This window comes from Bufo bufo, chromosome 5 (assembly GCF_905171765.1).
Source record: "Bufo bufo chromosome 5, aBufBuf1.1, whole genome shotgun sequence".
NCBI lineage: Eukaryota > Metazoa > Chordata > Amphibia > Anura > Bufonidae > Bufo > Bufo bufo.
The window spans coordinates 144,801,760-144,824,506 of record NC_053393.1 but is presented as its reverse complement, the minus strand read 5'-3'; the positions used below and the strand labels follow the sequence as shown (position 1 = coordinate 144,824,506).

General features: G+C 43.7%; 1 protein-coding gene across 1 annotated transcript in view; it reads right to left on the bottom strand.

Annotated features, from left to right (window-relative positions):
- The window catches only part of GAREM1 (GRB2 associated regulator of MAPK1 subtype 1), a 175,376-nt gene that overhangs the window by 43,784 nt on the left and 108,845 nt on the right, over nucleotides 1-22,747 (bottom strand). Inside the window, exon 3 of the mRNA XM_040433500.1 lies at nucleotides 12,646-12,776. Coding sequence (XP_040289434.1) covers nucleotides 12,646-12,776 — 131 coding nt within the window. The remainder of the gene's footprint in view (nucleotides 1-12,645; nucleotides 12,777-22,747) is intronic.

The following is a 22,747-nucleotide window of genomic DNA, read 5'->3' as shown; positions in this document are numbered from 1 at the left end:
CTTTTTGTGAGGCACGGTAACAAGAAATAGCTGTTTTGGCACCGTTTTAATTTTTTGTTATTCACAACATTCATCTGACAGGTTAGATCATGTGATATTTTTTTAGACCAGGTTGTCACGAACGCTGCGATACCTAATATGTATACTTTTTTTTTTATTTATGCAAGTTTTACACAATAATTTCATTTTTGAAGCAAAAAAAATATCATGTTTTAGTGTTTCCATAGTCTGCGAGCCATAATTTTTTCAGTTTTTGGGCGATTACCTTGGGTAGGGTATGATTTTTGCGGGATGAGATGACGGTTTGATTGGCACTATTTTGGGGTGCATATGACTTTTTGATCGCTTGCTATTACACTTTTTGTGATTAAGGTGACAAAAAATGGTTTATTTAGCACAGTTTTTATTTTTTATTTTTTACGGTGTTCATCTCAGGGGTTAGGTCATGATATATTTTTATAGAGCCGGTCGATACGGACGCGGCGATACCTAATATGTATACTTATTTTTTATTTATGTAAGTTTTACACAATAACAGCTTTTTTAAAACAAAAAAAATGATGTTTTAGTGTCTCCATATTCTGAGCCATAGTTTTTAATTTTTTGGGGCGATTGTCTCAGGTAGGGGCTCATTTTTTGCAGGATGAGGTGACGGTTAGATTGGTACTATTTTGGTGGGCAAACGCCTTTTTGATCGCTTGCTGTTGTACTTTTTGTGATGTAAGGTGACCAAAAAATGGTTTATTTAGCACAGTTTTTATTTTTTACGGTGTTCATCTGAGGGGTTAGGTCATGTGATATGTTTATAGAGCCGGTCAATACGGACACGGCGATCCCTAATATGTATACTCCCCCCCCCCACCCCCCACCCCCTATTTTTTACCAATTTTTTTTTTACTTTATTTGGGCGAAATTACGTTTTTGTTTATTCTTACTTGAAACTTAATTTTTGGGGGGAAAAACTTTATTTTTTCAACTTTTTTTTTTCACTTTATTTTTTGTCCCACTTTGGGACTTGAACTTTTGGGGGTCTAATCCTCTTTACAATGCATTCCAATACTTCTGTATTGGAATGCATTGGCTGTATGAGTAATACTGTGTGTATTACTCATACAGCTTCCGGCCTGTGAGATCCACTGGATCTCACAGGCACGTCACAGGAAGGCATTGTGTTGCCTTCCATGCCATCGGGTCCCCCCTACAGCCGCACGGGGACCCGATGGCACCGCCGATCGCCGCCGCAAACCGCAGGCGATACGGGGGACCCCCCTTCCCCCGGCGCTGTGACAGGATGCCCGCTGATTGAATGATTTCAGCGGACATCCTGTTCCTATTAATCCCCGCCGCAATCTAGTTTTAAAGTTATGACGTACCGGTACGTCATGGGTCCTTAAGGACTCGGGAAACATGCCGTACCGGTACGTCATAAGTCCTTAAAATTAAGGGGTTAAATAAAAAAATAATAAAAAAAAAATAAAAATAAATTATTAAGTATAAATCGCCCCCTTTCCCAATTTTACATAAAATATCTAAACAATAAATAAACATTACATATTGCCACGTCTAAAAAGTCCAAACTATTAAAATATTTTTAAAAAAAACTATGCAGTGAATAGCATAACAGAAAAAAAAAAAACGCACGATTCGCTATTTTGTTTAGTTACCTTGCCCCCCCCCCCCCCCCCCAAAAAATAGGTTAGGACTAGGGATCGACCGATATAGATTTTTTAGTGTCGATGCCGATAATCTGTGAACTTTCAGGCCGATAGCCGATAATTTATACCGATATTATGAATTTTCAATTTTGAAAAGAAAATTATAATTCCTACACAAATCTGCTGAAAATGAGTATGTTTATTGTTAAAGTGTAGTTTTTTTTTACACTAACTATTAGCTCCCTTAGGGACTAGAAGCCTTGTCCTATTCACCCTGATAGATCTCTATCAGGGTGAATAGGACATCACACCCTCCCTGCTGCTCTGTGCTTTGTGCACACAGCAGCAGGGAGCAGACTGTGGCAGCCAGGGCTTCAGTAGCGTCCTGGCTGCCATGGTAACCAATCGGAGCCCCAGGCTTACACTGCTGGGGCTCCGATCGGAACTGCCAATGAGGAGGAGGGGAGAGGGCACCTGAGGGGTTAACAACCGCAGAGATCACAGCTACTGCTCTTAGAGGTCGGGAGCCGGCTATGTGATTCTGCAGCCAGCTCCCGCCTCCTGTATATGAATTAATGAGAGAGGTATCTTCATTGGTGGCGCAGTGGCCACAGCCCTTCCCCTCCTCTTCTCCTCCCTCCTCTCATTGGTGGCAGCGGCACAGGAGGGAGGGAGACACTGCTTCCTTCTCCCCTGTGCTGCTGAGGCAACACGGAGAGCGCTGACAGAAGCGCAATCCGTGTTCCCGATTCGTTATCGGAATATCAGCAAAATAGATGCAGATAACGTTCAAAATCCTTAATATCGGCCAATAATATCGGTAAAACCGATAATCGGTCGATCCCTAGATAGGACTGTTCAATTATGGGCCGGACGTTCCATAAAATGCGGAATGCACGCAGCTTTTTTTGTGTTTTATTTTTTTTTGCGTGGTATCGAATGGTATAGAGTATCGCAATACTTTTTTATGGTATCAAAGCCGAATCAAAATTTTGGCATTTAAACAACCCTAAAATCCATGGGAACAACTTGTTAGGAAATGTTGAAATCCAACATGAATAATGTTTTTTCCCCAATGACCACTGCTATCAGGGGTGAGGCAGGAGGCCTCTGTCCACATTAGATTATTGACCAACCTTGCTGGTTTGGCCGCATATTATCAAACGTGTATGGGCGTAGTAAAAACCATGGATGACACGTTCTGGGGAGCAACAAACCACGCTTTTCTATCTGGAAGTCTGATGGACGAGCCTGGTTCTGGCCAATGCCAGAAAAACGTCACCTGCCTGACTGTAAAGTTTGGTAGAGGAGGGATACTGCTATGGGGTTGTACTTCAGGGGTTGGCGGCAGTCCCTTAGCTCCAGTAGTAGGTAATCTTAAAGAGGAACTAAAGTCAGAATCCAAACAAAAAAGAACAACCAACAAAGCAGAACATAAAATAATTACCTTGTGTGTCCTTGTTCTTTCAGTGCACATGAACCAGAAAGTATAGGAGGATGGGGCTGGGTTTAGTCTGGATAACTTTTGCATACAGCGAGATCCTCCTCTCTACTGATTAGTGACTAAGTCATTCGTACTCAAGCAGGTAAAGCTATTATTGGGCATCAATGGACCTTACATGGAGAAGGGCATAAGAGGAGAAAACTACAACTCCCAGGATGTTGAGACTGTTATGGGGCATCAGTGGCCATTACATGGAGAGGGATATAAGAGGACAGAACTACAACTTCTAGCATTTTTGGGATGTTATGGGCTATCAGACATTACAGGGACTGAAGGAAAACAATACAACCCCTGGTATTTGACAACCCCCAGAAACACAATGCAAAAGAGAGACATTGTGACATCAGACAGGCCCTTCCTTCTCTGCACTGCTGGGCTCAGTCTCTATGGGTAAATGGTGTGAAATAAAACTGGATGGAGTGGAATGAGCAAGTTGAAAAGGCTGGGAGGCAGATGATAGATCTCAGCAAAGTGGGAGATAAAGTGGCTGTAGGGACCAAGGGCAGGGACTCTATAGCAGTGCACTGCCAGTCAGTGTGTCTTATGTCGGGCTCCTTCAGCCGTTCTGAAGCCAAAGATGGAGAAGAGTGGGGAACAGAAAATGTCTGCAAGATCTCTCCTCAACTGCTGTCATATGGATTAAATGTATTTATGTTTTTTCCAGGTTTAGTTCCCCTTTAATGCTTCAACATACCACAACATTTCTGACAATGGTATGCTTCCAACTTTGGGAGGGCCCTTTTCTGTTCCAGCATGACTGTGCCGTAGTGTACAAAGCAAGGTCGTAAAGACATGATTGGGTGACATTGATGTGGAAGAGTTTGACTGGCCCACTCCTTACCTCAACCCCATTGAACACCTGTGGATGACCTAGAACAGAGATCAGCAACCTTCGGCACTCCAGCTGCTGTGAAACTACAACTCCCAGCATGCAAACATGGGAGCATTCTGGGAGTTGTCTGAACATATGGAGTGCCGGAGGTTGCTGATCCCTGACCTACAACAAAGTGTGTGAACAAGGTCCTCTTATCCAACATTAGTGTCTGACCTCACAAATGCTCCTCTGGATGAATGGGTTAAAATTTTCCACAGACACATCCCAATATTTTGTAGAAAGTCTCCCCAGACGAGCAGAAGCTGTTTTAGCTGCAAAGGGAAGACCAATTCCATATTAATACCTGTGGAATTAGAATGGGATGTCAAAAGCTCTTGTAGATGTCCTAATACTTTATGTTTGTAGCAACCAATGTGGTGTACCCTGGACGGTTATCTGGTAACAGCTACCCTTTTCTTAATAGATACATATCATTCATTTGGACTGGCAGCACATGTATTGTATATTTGTGTACATACAGCTGGAACTATATTATTTGATTACTAAAGTATAATTATTATCTAGCATTGTAGCTATATTGTTTCCAGACTATCCAATCTACTCTGGAAGAGCTGCAGCATGCCATATAATACTACACAGCGTACAAAGCACAAATTATGCATGAACCTATTGATTATCTGGACGGGCTGTGGGGCTAGGTTCAATCATCACTATTTTTAGATGTCATACACTTGCACGTACACTGCAGTAGCTTATTTTCAATCACAACTTCCCACTCAATTATCCATCATTAAATGGAAGTAGTCGTTGTGCGATGTCTGCCCGGCAGAAAATGTGCAGTACGCTGTTGCATCTTTCAAGCTCATAACCTTGGTTTTCTTGTAAAGCACACTGCACTGCACTAGTTGTGTCACTGTCACCAAGACCCCTGCCTGGCAGCAATCTAGCCCTCAGGCTAATGAAAATCATCCTCTTCCTGCTTATCAGCCTGAATAGGCCATGGCCCTCTTAAAAAATTACAAAGCATATAATTCAATCGCTAGTCCATTATTAACCCATGCTTTACCAAAAATATAAAGGGTTTTCCATGGTTTTTATATTGAGGCCTACACTCAATCACCCAACGTCCCCACCGATCAGTCTTTCCCGAGTGGCTCTGGAACTACACAGCTTTATCCATAGAGTAGTGGACAGAAATGGTTACTGTAGTGATGCTTGCATTCCCTTCAATGCAACCACCTCCGGCCACTACACAATGGACAGAGTTGTGTAGTTCCAGCCCTGACTTCTGAAACTGAAGCTAGCCTGAAAAGGCTGTATTAAAATCCTTGAATACCCATTTAAAGGTCACCATGGGACGTTTTAGGAGCCTCCCCAGCCATGACGCTCTGCTCTGTGATTGGACCGCGGCACAGCCAGGGAGAAGGAGATGCCCATTGAGAAACCCTGGAGTCTCCTCCTCCCTGTACCGATGCTCAGTATTAACACACTGGGTGGGAAAACAGCAGGGGGGCACAGCGGGGCGTACGAGCAATATTTGAAAAAAAAACTGGGAGGGTGGCAAGGTAAGAAAAGGTATTTAATTAAACAAAAAAAAAAAAAACATGAAAGGTCCTCTTTACTACATATACCCAGATGCACAATAAAAACACGGTTCATTTTCCAAGTTATTCTATAGGTTTGGACTTAGTATATTGTTAGGGCAGTGGGTGTGGAACCACTGCGCCAACCAACCAGACTAAGGGCACTATCCTTGCTTTCCCCTGGTATTTACCCTTTAAAGGGCCCCTCCGGGTTTTTAATTTTGATAACCTATCCTCAGGATAGGTCATAAATATCAGATCGGCGGGGGTCTGACACCCAAAACCCCTGCTGATCAGCTCTATGAAGGGAAGTGAACATGTGCCATCTCCCTTCTCTCTTTCTGCTCGCAGCTGCTATGTCTATGACGAGCTGGAAGAGAGAAGGTAGACCGCACGCATGCCTTCCCTTTATAAAGCTCATCGTCAGGGGTGCAGGGTGTTGGACCCCCACCTATCTGATATCCTGAGGATAGGTCATCAATGGCCTGGAGAACCCCTTAAAACCCTGTAAAGGGATATGACCCTTGCTGCAGGGGTGCCACCAGGCGGCTACCTCTTGGAATAGTGCCAGTGTGGTTGGCTGCTGACTCACAGGGATCAGAGACACCGGCATGTGGCAACAAGGAAACAGAGGTCAGGTTAGGCAGAACAGGCACAGTAGAGTGAACAGGCACAGGTAAGCACAGGTGGCAGATGGTAAAGATCCAGGAATCATGCAGAAGTCGGTACACTGGCAGACAAACAGACTATAGCTCTAGCAGGCTTGAGAGACCCGAGACCAAAAACTGTAGAGATCAACTGCACAGACAAGGAAGTGCAGCACAGTTATATAAAAGGGGTGAGCACAAAATCAGAAAGGTCATTAACTCCTGCAGTGCTGCAAGGAAAAGTCTAGCTAATACACTTACAGGAAGAGGCCTTGCAGCCAGGCTGCAGCATGGGACGCAGCAAGGCAGACGCTTGGTGAGTGATGTGGTGTCCCTACCTACAGTGGAGAGAGAGGAATGGCCGCAGGCACAGAGCGTCACTGTGACATTTCTTATATTCACATACTTCCAAATTAGTACAAAACATATCCATTACTAAAGCTGTGGCAGACGGCAGACACGTAAGAGAGAGCTTGAAGATGTTTCTAAGTTGATTTTGTGTAACACACAGGACACGGGTTCGAACATCTCATCACCATGGACTATATTCATCTATGGAGCATTGTTAGTCCTTATGAAATGTTTGCTGTATCTGTAGCAACTAATTTTCAAGTGCTTGAACTAAGTAGGATTTAGGAAGGATTTTTTTTTTTGGTCTCCGATTACCTTGTTGTGAATAAAGAAGTTTACCGAAATGCTTAGTTGTCACGGCAACCTTGACGTCAGATGTAAAACTGGTGGCATCCAACCTTTATTATTAAGAAAACTCATCTAAACCTTTGCTTTCTGCTTACATAACTGAAGAGAGCACTGCAGGAATCTCACATCACAAGCGCCTCGGGCGTTACACAGGGTAATGTTTGTTATTCATGTCGGTTTACTCCCTGGTCTATACAACAGGGGAAAAAAATAGGACAGGGAGGGGCATAGAGCGAAAAAACAGTAAATACAACAGAATAACTCATTCAGCCCGTGTTGCAGACCGCAAATAAGGCACCGGCCGTGTTAACATTGACTTGAATGGGGCCGCGATCTGCAAGATATGGCAAAGATAGGGCATGTCCTATCTTTTTCGATGCCGAGGCACGGATCGTAAGCCCACGGAAAAACTTCCTAGTGTTTCTGTGGGCTTCCGATCCGCACCTCCGATCCACAAAAGATAGGACATGTCCTATCTTTTGCCCTATCTTGCTGATCGCCGACCCATTCAAGTCACACGGTACCAGTGTATTGTGAAACCGGTGTTTGTGGTCCGCTACACGGGCACCGCGGCTATATGGTTGTGTGAATGAGCCCTAATAGACAACATTTCCAAAATGTAGGCCTCATCCATATGACACGGTCCTATTCATTTCTACGGGGCCATGCATATGTGCATTTTTTGCTGGTCTGTGTGGCAGTTCTGCACATTGAGAAAAATGCGGTGAGTCGCTGTCTGTATTTTGTGGATGAAAATGAACACAGCCGTGTGTATGAAAGCCTTGTACACAACATTTCCCAAATGTAGGCCTCATGCCCACAAATCAGAGGAAGAGAACCTGCTATGAGATTGCAGAGATTGGCAAAAAAAAATGGATAGCACGCTGAAGAAAATGAGTGTCGTCTAAATGCACCCTTTAATTAACATGAATTAAGGTGCCTGAGGACGAGCGCCAAAATAATGCTTTTACATATTCATATAACATGTCATGACAAACGCTTATTACTGGTATTCCAGGATTTCACTCATCGATCCGTCCACAGATTAAAAGGTCACTTGAAATTTTAATGGAGCCTAATGTGAAGCCTATTTCTTCCAACACACAGATTCCTTGTTATAACCTCTAAATGTATGTGTATCCTATAGACAAATGTTGAACCCTAACCTGTAAGTGCACCCTCTAACTCAAAAGTTATCCCCTTGCTGCTTGGCTTTGGGTCAGATGAGCTCTCTCAGCGCTTCTAAGAGCCTGGTTGGGAGACTTGTTCACCCCGCGGTTGCAGTAATGGGCACCAGCACACTCGATGTAAGATATTGTGCTTGTGTAAACAGTGAAAAGGATGTGGCACTGAAGGCTCACAGCTCCTACACTGTATGGGCTGGGACCATAAGGATAACTCTGGAAAACTCTTTTAAAGTAGACCAATCAGAATAACATTTCTGATCTTACCTCTTTTCATAAAGTAGTATGTGCTCCTCCGCTACACCATGTTCTGTAGGGATCACTCAGACTTTTCCACTACTTTTTCCGGTATGTATGGATGTACCCTAAAGTTTTTTTTTCCCAGGAGCTTAATATTGACGGCCTATCCTCAGCATAGGTCATCAATATCTGATCGGTGGTGACACAACTCTCTGCATTCCCACCAATCAGCAGTTTGAAGAGTTTGCGTCACTCGCGTGAGCATTGTGCCCTTTTCCTTGGCTATTGACGTCATGGTCATCGGTCATATGGCCTGGGTGCAGATCAGTCCCATTCAAGTGAATGGAGCCTGGGCTGCAATATGACGCACAGCTGCCATACAATGAATAGGTCTGTGCTTGGTATGCTGTGAAGAGGCCACGGCGATCAGCAGAGCACTGCAGCCCCTCAAACAGCTGATCAGTGGCAGGTGCCCAAACCCCACTGATCATGTATTGATCACCTATTCTGAGGATAGAAAATAAATAAAGCAATTGTGCAAGTTTATTTCGATCAACACATCAGACAAGGCAACGTTGCGGCTCTTAAGAAAGGCTTGCTATAAGCCAAAACGTTGCTTTGTCTGATGTGCTGATAAAAAATAAACAAAAACTTACAAAAGAGTCTATTTTCTACAGTTTGGAGCAGGAAGGAGTCTGACCGCTGGAGACCGTGCATCGGTGCTGTCTTCAAATATATTCTTCTGCTATTCTGAGGATAGGTCATCAATAATTTCCATCCTGGAAAACCCCTTTAACGCTAGGTACAATATCACATCCAAACAAGGGTCTCTTGAGACAATTCTTGGTGGCAGCTAGATAGACTAGGCGCTGGAAGTACCTTGGTATCCACCATTGTGAATATTCAAAGAACATGCTAATTACACTCTCAGAATGAGGGAACTGATATCAATTAATACAAACAAGGTGATTGCCCTTTAGGGTACATGGCCTATGGGGTACTCAACTGGCCAAGCACTGGACCAGTAACGCTGCTTCTCTCATCCAGGGACACCACTACTTCCCCACGTGTGCTGGGTATATCAGCACACTACCATCACGCTACGCCCAGCATTCCAGGATGGCACCACTCTTTAAATTTTTTACAGATATGCCCTATAATTCATCTCTTTGTGCTAGAACAGGGACATATGGAGATAACGAGGGCATTTTTAATCCCCCCTATGCCTTCTCTTTGGCTTAAAAAAAAGCTTTAAAACCCTGGTCTTAAAACTTTTTAAATGCCATTACAATGGGAATGCTGGCTCATCTAGTGGACAAATATCTCATATATATATAAAAATGAGTTTGTCTGGACGTCTGTTTGTTCTTTATGCCCGACCAAACGACTAAACCGATCTTCACTACATCAGGTGTCCAGGAAGGTCTCAGCTCTCTAGGACGTACCGTTCCTGAAATATTCCCCAAAAATTACCTGCATTAGCCAATACAAGCCTGCAAGTCTCTCTATTCAAATCCCAACTGCCATACACACAGTTTTACTCCAGGTTTCCATAACAACCCAGCCATTTTTCTTCACCATAGCATATCATTATAAAAATTGTTCAGACAAAATGTTGTGTAGCCCTAGCATTAAAGGGGCGGGCACTGTGGAGGTCACTGTTAAAGGGGCGGGCACTGTGGAGGTCACTGTTAAAGGGGCGGGCACTGTGGAGGTCACTGTGGAGGTCACTGTTAAAGGGGCAGGGTGCTGTGGAGGTCACTGTTAAAGGGGCGGGCACTGTGGAGGTCACTGTTAAAGGGGCGGGCACTGTGGAGGTCACTGTTAAAGGGGGTAGGGGCCACCATTAAAGGGGCAACTGCTGTAGAGGTCACTGTTAAGGTAGCAGGGTACTGTGAGGTCACTGTTAAAGGGACGGGCCCCTGAGGAGGTCACTGTCAAGGGAGTAGGGTGCTGTGAAACTCACTGTTAAAGGGGCAGGCTGCTGTGAAGGTCAAAGTTAAGGGGATAGGCTGCTGTGGAGGTCCCATTTTAAAGTGGCGGGGCACTGTGGGGGGGGGGGTCAGGGTTAAGGGGTGGGGGACTGTGGAGTTCACTGTTAAAGGAGCGGGGTGCTGTAGAGGTCACTGTTATGGGGGATACTGTCAATATCTTTTAACGACATACAGAAACAAATAAAATAGATGAAATATACCCGTGCGAAGCTGGGTCCTTCTGCTAGTAAAATATATATTTGTTCAGTATTTCTATCATGTGGGTGTTGCACACAGTTGGCCAAAACTGTGCCTGGGGACAGGGATTTGGGGTCATTAATGGGTCGTCAGTGCTCACATGCGTGTTACCAGTACAACATCACTTTGGGTCTGGCAGGGACGGGAGCCACGGCGCTGGATTCAGGATACTTTGAAAAGTTGTGTGCTTTTTTTTTGTTTGTTTTTTTGCTATTAAACAATCCCAGGCACCCTGCGAAATTTATTGAGTCTCAAACGACCTCTTTAAGGCATAAAACCTTTAATCAATCACCTATATGAGAATCATTTAATAGCTATAGCAGTAGCATGCTAATAATGATCGAATCATGGTAGATCTTTACGCTGCTTGGACAGGATCCTGTTTGCTTGTTGCCAATCCCATTCAAGGAAGATATCTTTGGTGCTTTGCTGATTAGTCACATCAAACAATGCCAATAAGGCCCTGTTCACATCAGGGAAAATCTACCAAACATAAGGCTATATTCACAGTGAAGAAATAAAAAAACAACTCTAAAAAAAAGTTAAACTGTCAGTTTTTCATGGCCATTTTGTTATCAGTGTCAATTTTTTTTCCCATCCATTTCCCAGCCATCTACCCATTCTTAGTGGCCTGTTCACCATCTCTTTTAAAACACTGGCTTTTACTGTCTCCCCCCCCCCGCCGCCCAACACCGTGAAAGCATCCACGGGAAGGCCACATGATTACCCAGGGGCCAATTTTTATTGCTTCTACAGCATAGGAGGGGATTTCTGTGCCTCTCCTAGCAACCAATTTTTAACGTCCGTCAGACACATTCCATTCTATAAAAAGGGCCCATTGACTTCTATGTTGTGCATTAGGCCGACAAAAATAGGATGTCCTATTTTTTGACGGCCGGTAGTCACACTCTGTTAAAACAGACATGTGAATACGCCCACAGACTTAAAGGGGTTTTCACCACCTTAAACAGTGAGGGCTTATCATTAGGTTATGCCCCCACTGTTTGATAGGCGTGGGTCCCAGAGGTGGAACCTGCACCTATATCGTAAAAGGCAGCCGGCAAAGTGAAGGAAGGCGCACCATGCATGCACGGCTGCCCCCCATTCATTTCTACGGGGCGACCGAAAATAGCCCTATAGAAGTGAATGGAAGCGGTGGCCGCGCAAGCTCGGTGTGTGGCACGCTCGGCTATTTTCGTTAGGTCAATAGGAACTTGGTGGTGGCCGGACCCAACACTGCCGGCCATCACTTTGCCAGCTTTGTTTTTGGCTGCATTTATGAGATCCTCTGGGACCCGCACCTATCAGACAACGAGGGCATATCCTAGCGTTATGCCCCCATTGTCTGAAAAGGGAATCCTCTTAAATTGTTCTGAAAATGGTCATGTGAATATAGCCTTAGGAGGTTGTGATGGATGCATAATGGTAGCATCCATATCCCATATACTATAATAGATAGGTCACAAGCTTTTCAATAGCTTTTTATTACATTTTCTTTAAATGGATGCCAGGCATTGGTTTAACACATCACTTACCCAGAGGGTTTTCTGAGATTTTTGAACCGATTTCCAATCCTCCTGATCGATCTTCAGTATCTGATGGGTGGGAGTTTGACACCCAGGACCCCAGACGATCAACTGTTTGGGAAGGCACCGGCGTTCTCAGTAGCGCCGCAGCCTTTTTGCAGCTTTCCCAAGGTCATGTGACGTCACGTTCATTGGTTACATGACCTGGCCAGATAAGCTGCCAGTTCAAAAATCTCAGAAAACCCTTTTATTGGACATGGCCTGAAAACCTATTGAAAAGATCATTATGTAATGGATGCCTCTGACAGATGCAATACAGTGGCACCTGTCACCCACAGGCTACCATGTTTGGCCTTCATCTGCCAATAAAAGGCTGGTATGTAAATGTAAGCTAAAAAAATGTAATATGAAAAGGCCGCAAGGCTAAAACTGACTTCCGATCTATCCAACATTTACACGGTACATGATTCCATTACAGGACGTAACAAAGAGTCGTCTCCACTTAACCATTACAGTAGTGATAAATATTTGTCCTCGCTACCTTGACGTTGAATGTTATTTCCTCCATGACGTAGACCCGCTCAGGAAATGCTTTAGCCACCTCCTCCACACTGTTAAAATACTGCACTGGCTCCTTAATATCCCGGTCTTGCTCCAGCAATTTAAACTGTCCTGAAAACAAGTGAGAAATACAAGTCTTGTAAGATATTTAATGTTGGACATCTGTTACGGTGGAGACGTTCGACAATTCCAGAAATGACTGCACAACATTGTGAAATGGAACATTTTTCATCATCGTCACTAGGAACATAAATACGGTGCAAACATAACAGCGCTGTTATCATATAAATGCATTTCATAATCCTAATAGCTGTTTATAGCAAATCACAGATTAGTGAACTGTGACGCCTACAAACCAAGCAGGTTAGACAGATGTTCTATGATGCAAATTTCTAGCAGAAACGTGCCCCAGATATACGTATTTAAAGCCTAAAAAAATACTGAAACATGATAATCCACGGCACCGGCTGCTGCACCACTTGAGGGACAAAGGTGGGGTACCAATAACATTACTAAGCGCAGGAACTTGAGAGCCTTTTATCCCTTGAGAGCGATGACACTATCGTTATAAAGCCTGCTGATAAGGGGGGGGAATATTGTGCTACTAGACCAGGAACAATATGTTAAGATGTGTTGATATTCTTAACAATAAGGACTGTTATAATATTCTCCCCTCTAATCTAACTGAGCAGTATTCTAAAGAACTTAAATATATTTTGAACTCCGCTTTTGAAGCATGCATCATCAGTAAAGCTGGTGAGGTGTAGGTCTGTACAGTACTTTTTACAAGAACGAGGCAGTGAATATGCCCTGCCTAATGAATTTGTTGTCAGAATGCTTGATTTCATCCTACACCGTAACGTCTTCCTGTTTAATTAGCGTGTCTACCACCAGCTCAGGGGCGTGGCCATGGGTAGCCCATGCGCGCCATCTTATGCCAACTTGTATCTGGGCTGGTGTTAGAGGGAGACAGCATTTGAGAGATGAGATGAACAGGTCAGGTCACATCATGATGTGGGCTAGATACATCGATGATGTGCTGTTATTCTGGAATGGGACTGTACAGGAGTTCAATGAATTTGTGCAGGCCCTTCACAACTATGGCCTTTTTTCATTACCTCGGAAATTAACTCTACCAAGATCACGTTTCTTGATCTGACCATTGTAAAGGCGGAAGACGGTAGGATACATACGAGTTGGTACTGTAAAAACACGGCAACAAATACACTACTACATTGGGAGAGTTGGTACCCTTTATCCGCTGAAAAAGGGTATACCGAAGGGACAATTTCTTCGAGTGTGCCGTAACTGTTCATCCCTTTCAGATTTCCAGGTTAAAGCTGATGACCTGGCCGATTCATTAATAGAGGTTATCCCCGTAAGGTACTTTCTTCAGCTTATCAACATTCGCTATTGTGTGCCCGTGAATCACTCCTCAGGGACAGGTTCGGTTAATTGCCACCTTTGATGCGGCAAATGGTCCTATACGGGAGATCCTCCGTAAGCATTGGGGGATTTTGCAGATGGCTCCCGATGTTGGTAACTGTGTCGGTTCTACTCCTACGATTACGTACCGGAGGGGGTGGCAACCTTAAGGATCGTCTCTGCCACAGCTTTTTTGAGACACCAACTCTTTTCGACCTGGCTGGATAAGCCCCTTAAAGGGACGTTTCGTTGTGGCAGTTGCATTGCGTGCGACTCTATCAAGCCCGGGTCCACATTTTGTCGTACGGTTACCACCAAGTCATATACTATCCATACTTTCATTAATTGTAGATCTTCCGGGCTGGTATACCTGATTACATGTATCAGCGGTACATAGTACGTGGAGAAGACGATTCGAGAGTTTGGACATCGTATAGGAGAACATCTTAATGACATCCGCAAAAACAATGACACTCCTGTGGCCCCTCATGTCAACACTCGACATTTAGGCGACATACAGGCCATACGATTTCAGGGGATTGAGGAGGTACGCCCCTCCCCCCGTGCGGGCAATTTGGATCAACGAGTCCTACAGAAGGAGGCCCAATGGACCTTTAAATTGGGAACATTGTGGCCTCATGGACTCGATGACCATATTTTGTATGTCAGCGTTATTGACTGATTTGAACAAATGCTTGCACGTGGTCACCTTTCAGGGAGTACATGCTTGCGGTTTTTCACCTCCTAGTTCCATCTCACTTAAGGCCGGATAGGAGAAATGATTCATCCACATGCTATGCCATGTAATACTGTGGCTTGGTGGCACAATAATATATCTTCCGACCTTTTTATGTACCCCCTTTGCTACCCCCTCCTCACATCTCTGCTCGTGTGGCACACCCATGTCTGGCTCTATATTGCTGTATGTCTCATGTGACTGGTTTATACAGCGCACTACCTTCAGTGCCACATTACCTTCCCCCGTCTGTTTCCCCCGGTCATTTAGTCCTTTACCTTTACCTATTTAATACCTGACGCTGGCATTCTCTATCCAGCGAGGACGATCGCAATGACAGGAGCTGACAGGCGGCCCCCCCCGGTCAGCGATTGGTCCGCTCTAGGATTCCTGAGTCATGCAGGGGGAGGGATTCCCCCTTTATAAAGCAGCATTTTTGGCCGCAGCTTCACGGCCGAACTAGCGGTGGAGGCTGTCACCACGCTGTTGGGACAGCTGCAGCTCAGCATAACTATGCATTTATAGGAAGATTTACTTTCTTTTGATGATTCTAAACCAGAAGAAACGCGTTGAGCCTATATGCCCTGCCTGACGCATAACGGACAAGAATGGGAAATGTTCTATCTTTTTTGTGTGGCATACGGATGTGGACATGGGTCAACATCCTATCCACAAAAATAGTGAATTGGATGCGGACCAAAAATTAATGAATGGGGCCTTAATCTTTACTGTTCCTGTGAAAATATTTAAGCTCACATCACAATTACAACTAAGAAATATATGAAGAAATATTCCCAGCCATGTCCTCCCTCCTCCACCTCACTGACGCATGTCTGGATGTGAGATAACTGACTGCAGCAGGAGCCTCCATGCTCTGTCCTGCCTGCGGTAAAACAGCCAGTCACCAGCCAAAGATAAAACACTTCAGCAGAAGATTGACCCCTGTGTTCTCTGCAGATTTTCTACAGTTTGCATCAGAATCGTGTAGAAAATACAGTGGGGCAACTTATTCTCTGATTTACTTTTGCATTTAATTTCTAGGTTTAGCCTTACTTTTCAGCTACATTCACACAATCGTATGTGTTTTGCAGTCCACAAAACACAGGTATCGGCAATGTGCGTTCCGCATTTTGTAGAATGCACACGGCCAGTCCTATAGTAGAAATGCCTATTCCTGTATGCAATTGCGTACAAGAATAGGACATGCTCTATCTTTTTGCCGCGGAACGGGAGTACAGATGTGGACAGCACACAGTGAAATGAATAGGTCCGCTCTGTTCCTCAAAATTGCGGAACGGATGTGGACCCATAAATACGGTCCTGTGAATGGACCCTAAGGCTAGACAGCTCTGGAGATAAACTGCATGGACAGTCTGTAGGCTGGACTGACGCATGCAGTTTTTGGAGATTTGAATATGCTCCCAGCAAAAACAGTGCGTGTGAATCCTGTGTAAGACAGCCTTGATTACTGCAGTTAGGCAAGGGATGGTGTAATATTGGTGAAAGCTACCATGTGTCAGTAGCAGCCATCTAGCCATAGTCTAAAACTACACACTTGTGAGATCATAAGGTTACAACTAGTGTTCCCAACCAGTGGAAAGTCAAATCAGTCACAAATTTTTTAAGCGTGAAGTTGAACAAAAATTACACTCCGCTCAACAAATTGAATACCGTCTGTTGTGCCAGGAGTAAAACAAGTCCAGGTAGATGCAGAAGGAGTTAAGAAAAATTGTCCCCAGGCCCAAAATGAGATTTCCTCCACATCCGGAATAATTAGTGTAACACAGTGTGGAGAATTGTTGCTATTTGGAAGTAAAATGAGTTCAAAACAATTCCCGTGGGAGGAGGCATTTTATTTGTAGGCGCAGAGCGGTCCACTGGCACTGCCAATATTTTACTACGCTAGCTTCCCTCTACATCCTGACAATGAAAGCCGAGAAACATCCAGTTAAGCAATCGAGAGAACCAAGCCCGCTGCCAGATCTCCGTTATGAGATTTCATTTCACATCTATTGCCCACAACAGGAAATTTCATGTAGGACAAATCCCAGGACAGGTTTCCTCTGACCTCTGCATTGCCAATGGAAAAAAAAAAAGATAATGTTATAGCTTAAAATATACATGATGTGGAGTGCACATACAGACAAGTCAAATGATTTCCAGTCTGTTCGACATATACATCAGCATAAGCTACCGCCATATACTATGGCTGCAACGAGTACTCTATTCAATCGAGTAATTCAACACAAAAAAATCCTCAATGCAATTTTTTTGCATCAAGGATTCGTTTGTGTCATGCGACCATGGAGCGGGAGTGAAGCACTTGCTATTACTCCGGCTCCGTGGTCTCCCGCTGGCCCGCAACACAGGAAAGGATTAGATACAGCAGTAAACTTCATCCGCTGTAAGGACCTTCTGACATCATAGCATCATGTGATATTGGAAGCCTCATTCGAAGGGGCATGAGCCTCACATTACATACCATCAAATATTACCCTGCTCCTATACCTGGAGTCGGCTTCAAACCACACAAGGTCCTTTCTGTGCATGGAGTTCAGACAACCGATATAGGCGCTCCTCAGGCACTATCACGTGACTTGTGAGCGCACGCGCAGTTCTGGCAGTCGGGCCCATGCAAGCTGGTCGCCTGGAGACTGTTGCCGGGAAGCATAGGCCGAGTCACAGCAACTTCCGGCCGCGGAGATCATCAGGTAAGGCCAGGATATCGGTGGACCGGAAATGGACGGAACCGGGGATGCATATGACTAGCTGCAGCACGGGATGTACCGCATCCCCTGTGTACTCTGCCCCGAGCCCGTATACACCACCTTGGTATGAAGGGCAATCCACAAGTCCATTGCCTATAGGGGATTATACACAGTCTATAGGTGATTACAGTGTATGTGCACAGTCTATAAGTGATTATATACAGCACAAGGGGAGAGATGATGGCACAAGGGGGAGTGGAGCTGATGCCCCTGGGGTGGGGGAGAGCTGATGGCACTGGGGGAATGAAACTGATGGCACGGGGGGAGGGATAGCTGATGGCACTGGGAGGAACTGATGCACTTGGGCTGATCACACAGGGGGAATGAAGGGTGTTGGGGACTGATGGCAGGTGGTCTGATGAGTTTTTATAAAGGAAAACAGTCTATTAATTCATTTTTTCTTATTAGAGTACTCGATCGTAAAAATAATCGGTAGAATACTCGATTTCTCAAATAATCGTTTACTGCAGCCCTACCATATACCTCCAATAACGTCATACTGTGGGATACACAGTCCATAGGCTTCTAGTGGGAAAAAAAGTAGGCTTCATGCTATACTTTTTGCGGAATGCCTCTGCATAGAAAAGTGTGGTCTACAACATTTTATGCGAACAGGCCGTACACTGACTTCAGTGGAATGACCAATTTAAAAATCACAATGCATGACTTCACATGTATTGGTGCACTGCAGCACCATATGACATGCAGGGTTTTTTGTTTGTTTTTTATTACACAGGCGACTATACAAACTTTACGCGCACTTACACACATTCCTAATCCATGATGTTGCTCAGTATTTCACAGCAGCAGTTTGCACTCCAGAGCTGTTTTTCGTGTTTTGTTTTTGTTCCCCCCATACAGCTGTTTTTGGGGCCTATCAGACTCTATAACCAACTGTATTTGGTTATATCGTAACTGACCAGAAATGCAATTTTCACGATTTCTAATACAGGGAGACAGCAGTTAAAAATATCACATGATGGTGCTCCGGTCACCACTGCACTAAGGCTAGTGGGGATAGGACCGGCGGGCAATTATTATTTTTTCTTTTAATCTAATACTTCTTCCTGGTCGTGTAATGCTCTGAGAGGACTCCTGAGCGTGCAAACATAATGGAGAGGAGTCCTTTCCATGCATTACAGGGCTGGAAAACGAGGGTGAGGCTGATCTGACCTCAGAAGCAGCAGTACTATTCATGTAGTACTTTGGCAGTAGGGCTGGTCTGTGGTGACAGTTTTAAGGAAATGAAATCGATATGGATATGTTTACGTGAAGTTTTTTCTGTGCTAAATAAAAACTGATGCAGAATCCGCTTCAGAATTCCTCGTGGTCTTTTAGGATGTGGTTTTGACGTGTTGTTTTTTTTTATCATAGGCAATGGCACGTGGATTCTGTGTCCAGAATGAATATCAGTATTCGTTCTGCAGTGCGGTTTTTAAAACAGCAAGAGGAGAGAAATGGCGCTATACGCTATATAAATTCACACGCAGACTCCTATTTCAATCAATGGAGAAGATCTGCAGGCATTTTTGGCGTGGAATCATTATCATTAGTGTCCGACATACTCACTTTTGACAAGTGGGGCATTTACTGGTTACTACAGGCAGTGTGCATCTGTTCTGGAGTCTTAGACTCGTGGGAAGAGGCCATACTGTTATGCCGCAGCTGGACAGATATTTCGTTAAACCTCACTGTTGTCAGCAGACAGACATAAAAAAGATGCTTGTTCCCAGTGGCATAAATGTGCAGTGGAAGCTTCTGCCTCTAAATTACTCATAAGAAACAAACCAACATGGACACAGTAAAGGGGTCTGAAAAAGTCAGGAGGCCGGGTACAGGGAAGCCTAAGGGTACGGCTACACAACGACATTTGCACAACTACACTGTGACGTGTTGCTCAACATTATTTGTAAAGACAGTCTTTTTTTTTTCTTTTACTTTCTACAGGAAAGGTTCAGTGGCATCAATACAAGGGCTTTATAATTTACCTGTAATTGAATTTTTATATGTTCCCAATTCGCGTAATAAAAAAAATAATATATATATTTAGCGCTAATGTACTGATTTTAGTACATTCTTTTGAGTTAAAAAAACAACACTCATTATAGGACAACCCCTTATAGAAAAGCAGAAGGGTCACCAACACTGATGAAGCAGAGTTTGTAATAAAAAGGATAGGTGGTAAAATTCATATTCTAAGGATTATTATTTGAAAATGTTCCATCTAAGTCATGGTTAAAATGTGCACTTTATAAATGTAGCCAGGAAAATCTGAGACCTCATTTATAGTCTATGCCAACATCTACAGTGCCACCACAAAGAGGAAAAAATAAGCATCGCTCTCCTGGCAGGCCGTGGTATATAATGAAAGGATTTGACCTCTTTAGCCATGACTTGACTCGTGTTGCCCATTCATTACTCTACCATCCAACACAGAGACCACCTGCACTGTAACCTTACATGGTGTGCCCAGCTTTCACTAGGGTGTATATGCGTCTGTATGAAGCACTGTAGAATTAGGAGCCAGGCAGCCCATCCCAGGAGCCACGTTGTTAACATTTGTATCTGACCAGCATTGCACATGAAGAAGTTTTCGTTGGTAGGAATGAATTTCCGGCGTCCCGCCACTACGGAGGTGTATCCGAATAATATGCTTCTCTGTTCCGTCTTCTCTCCTTGCGTGGGAGATTTACACTCAGGAGATGACATACTCTTGGCGTAGAGATCTAGCTGGCCAGGATTTCAAATCCTTAAGTAATATAGCAAATTACTGCTCGCCAGACATTTCCTACATTTCAGACCTGACCTGGCCAGCGATCCTGGCCCGGGTGTGACTGTCAGCACTCTGAAGTTAACACTGAGCACTGCACATTACAAAACAATCAAACATCTGTGCAAACGATCAAAACCATCACATAACTCTGTATCTGTATGTCCACTACCCCTGCTTAGGAGAATGGACATCCTGAAACCGCATTAGAACTACTGAAACTTTTTCAGCATCCCAGTTTATAAGATGTACACGGCTACAGGAGAGCCAGAATTTCTGAAGGCAATGGTGTCAGCTTACTTGCAATTTTCTTAAAGGGATCCTGACACATTAAACATGCAGTCCCATCTGCAAGCAGGATTTTATAGAAGCTGAGCAGATTGATATATAGTTTTGTGGAAAAAAAGATTCAATAAAAGCTACATTTTATTCATTGAAATCACTCCTATACTGAAGAGTCCTGTGGGCAGTCCAAGTCTCGGACAGACCGCCTATATTACGCTGCACACTGTCAATCACTAATTAGGACCGCCTACTGGACTCATAGAATGAGCAGATATTTACGTGAATAAAATACAAGTTACACTCACTCTTTGCCCACAAAGCTATATATCTATCTGTTCAGCTCCTCCTGCTCTATAACACGATGTTGGTAAGTTGGATAGCAATATCATTGGGCAGGTTCCCTTTAAGTTTTTTTTTTTTGGGGGGTAATTTACGACTAGAATCTGTAATGTTATTACATGGGCGGCATTGAGAACTGCTGTCTTTATGACTCCTGGAAAGTTATTCTAATGATTTAGATTCACCGAGTTGTAGATCTTCGATGTGAAAAGTAAAACATAAAAAGAATCTAAGCAGGGCTGCCAGTATAAACTTTATATATGATACTGTATATACACGTCCATTCCTTCACATACAGACAACTCCAGAGTTCTTATTCTGTCCTGACAACTGATCTGTTTTTGTGGACGCCTACACTTCTACGCCTACTCACCTTTGAGACCTGCCAATAGGTTATACTGAGAAGGAACACAACAATTGTTTAAGAGATCTTTTACAGCTTAAGTTATTCAATACCAGGTGTTCAGCTGTAAAGTTCAGTGGGAGGGTAGGGGAATTGCCTGCCAAAGACAGAACGCCTGTACCATTGGCATGGTTTTCCAGAACAGAAGGAATGGCATCAGCAGCAGCACAGAAGGATAAAATACCCAAAGCTGCAGACATTTACTGTAACGCAAAAAGGCAGAACCTCAAGACAAGAGGAAATATTTCCATTTCTTCCTAATTATATTCATGCATTTTTCCAGCATCGACATCCAGACATCACATTGACCTGATCCATAATAAAATGATGTCCTGCCAAAACAGACTAAGTATCACTTAATCATATCATTTTCTCACATTTCGAAGAAAGAATGAAAGACCTAATCCAAAACCTATTCCTAAATATATATATATTGGAACCTAATTGGAGCACCATATGGTCTTCACCCTCCACAAGAGCTGAGCTGCAGCATGGAACCAAGATTTATTTGAGGGGAGCAAAGTTTTCAGCAGTAAATATCTGGATATTGTTTCCAGTTATTTTAGTGTGGCTACATTAGTAGGAAATATAGCCAAAACATGTCTGAAAAGAGTCAGATTGGTGGTGGAAAGGTAGTTGTGGCCTCCAACAATCCAGAGAATGGGACTGCCTGGAGGTAAGAAGGACCTGGGCTAAAAGAGGAAGAAATCTATCATGTAAAATACAAATGATCAAACTGAAGTCAATTATATTCTGAACATTTTATGACAGGACATAGCAAATGCACGGAAACATGGGGATAGAGGACGAGGACAACCCACAACAAAATGGATGCAGATTATCCCAGAAATGATAAGCACCCAAACAGCAGATCGGACGTTGTGGAGAAGACAACTAATATGACGTTGGAACAAATTAGAGCATATAGATAATACAAACATCATGGTCCCTTAGAGCTGCGGGTTGTCAGCTCAACATTTAAGGAGTCAGTTCTGGCTCTATGTATAATGTATTACATGCAGTGTGCGTCCCACATTTAGCAGAACAGAATGTCCGGGCCATAATAGAACAGTCCAATCGTGGTCCGTAATGCGGACAATAATAGGGCATGTTCTATTTTTTTCGCGCCATGCTGACACGAAATGCACATGGAGTCATTTCCATTGTTTTTGTGGCCTCATTGAAGTGAATGGTTCCACATATGGACCTCTAAAAAATGGTGCATGAGCCCTTATATCTGATTTTTGGTATATGCAACTGAACCTTTTTAACTGTGCCTTGAGACTATTAAGCATTAGATTATCTGCAATAGCATGACAAAAAAAAACTGTCAAAAGTAAAGTTAAAATATATGTA